This window comes from Austrofundulus limnaeus, unplaced genomic scaffold (genome assembly GCF_001266775.1).
Source record: "Austrofundulus limnaeus strain Quisiro unplaced genomic scaffold, Austrofundulus_limnaeus-1.0 Scaffold61, whole genome shotgun sequence".
Classification (NCBI taxonomy): domain Eukaryota; kingdom Metazoa; phylum Chordata; class Actinopteri; order Cyprinodontiformes; family Rivulidae; genus Austrofundulus; species Austrofundulus limnaeus.
The window spans coordinates 1,008,612-1,010,166 of record NW_013952463.1 but is presented as its reverse complement, the minus strand read 5'-3'; the positions used below and the strand labels follow the sequence as shown (position 1 = coordinate 1,010,166).

General features: G+C 39.1%; 1 protein-coding gene across 1 annotated transcript; it reads right to left on the bottom strand.

Annotated features, from left to right (window-relative positions):
* Window positions 1-314: 314 nt before the first annotated feature.
* LOC106518452 (uncharacterized) lies at window positions 315-1,555 on the bottom strand (the record flags this gene model as incomplete). Its single annotated transcript, XM_014009750.1, is given in 4 exon segments — window positions 315-773; window positions 858-945; window positions 1,199-1,292; window positions 1,517-1,555. Coding segments are annotated over 4 exon segments (602 nt in total), but the record flags the coding sequence as incomplete, so codon positions are not given.

Sequence of the window (1,555 nt, the reverse complement as noted above, 5' to 3'; positions counted from 1 at the left end):
TGCCTACTTATGCCATTTTTATCTGTACAAAAACACTACTCAGTTTTCCACACAATTGACATTGTGTAATATTATATACTGTTCGCTGCAAGATCTAATTTGATATTTGCAGTGCATCTCTACATTTATTTCACTGACAGTGACTCACGTCATGTGTTATCATGAATGAACCGATGCATAGGTCACACAAAGGAATTGTTTACCATTTTTTTAATATGCTGTACCTATTTTCATACTTGATTTTGAAATGTGGACAGACCTGTGTTATAAACAAAAACACAGAAGCAATAAAGAAAAACTTTTATTTAAAAGTAAACATAAAAATTAAAAGCAAGGGGAATCACTGCAAACAAATAAAAAAAAATATTTACAAGTCAGAGCACAGTAAATGGTCACTTCTTGGCAATTGTCTCGAGGAGAGAGAACAACCTGTCCATATACTCTCTCCCCTCTTGTGCTCGCCTCTCTTCTGCCTCCCTCTGCAGCCTAATGTCCTCCTTGATGAGGTCAATCAGCTCGTCATCTCGACCATTCCTCCTCGGCCTCTTCCGTGCTGGTGGACCAGTCGTCCGTTCATCTTCCTCGTCCTCTGCTTGTTGTGACCCCACTGCGGTGCTTGGTCCCGGTCTGTCATCAGGGATGGAGCTCAGTAGGACGGGGGGCTTCATCGATGGTTTTCGTCTCAATGCCTCATCTGTGAGGACAAACCAGGGCCAAGTCTCCACAGTGGGCTTCCCAGCAACTCCTTCTCCCGAGCCRGGATATTTGCACTTCTAAGGAAGAGTGAAGCATTACAAGAAACATCAGTTAGGAAAAAAAATGCATTAGCTGAATTTCATCGACAAAAATGTACTTGCCTTATAACGTTTTTTTAAATTGTCCCATTTCTTCTTTGCCTGCACTGTGGTAACTAATTTGTCTATTTTCATCTGCTCCAGTATTGCCCTAATAACAAAATAAAAAAGGCACAACACTCACAATGTTGATAACAACAATGCAACTAACACTCATATTACTTTTAACATTGATATTAGTGGAGGGAAACACTAATGTTTTTAACAAAGCTATACAGTCCTACAGAAAAACAGTAGAACTTCTTTGGAAAACATCCAGTGTCCACGTAGACAGTAGTATATCTTTTTTTTCCCACATTTATTACAAAAATAGTGAACGCAGATAAAACAATGGTCAAACTTACTTCCAGGCTACACTGGCTGAATGCTTGGCCCCAGTAAACAAGGCCTCTTTGGAGGCCCGCAGCCTGATAAACTCCTCCGTCTTCTCCTTGGTCCCTGCAAACAGAATAAATGCATGATATTCCACAATACGAAATGGTCAAAATACCTAAAACACGTACAAAAACATGTTTTTTTTCGGGTTGTTATTACTCTAACAAAAACATGAACTCGAAAAATAAAATTAAATAAGCACACTTTTATACAGAGGATTTAGCATGAGCACCGTACTTTACATGATATCCAAGCACAWTTTTTAGCCATCACATTGTTATTCATACATTTAAAAGACATTTCCTCCTGTGAGTTATCCAGCTCAG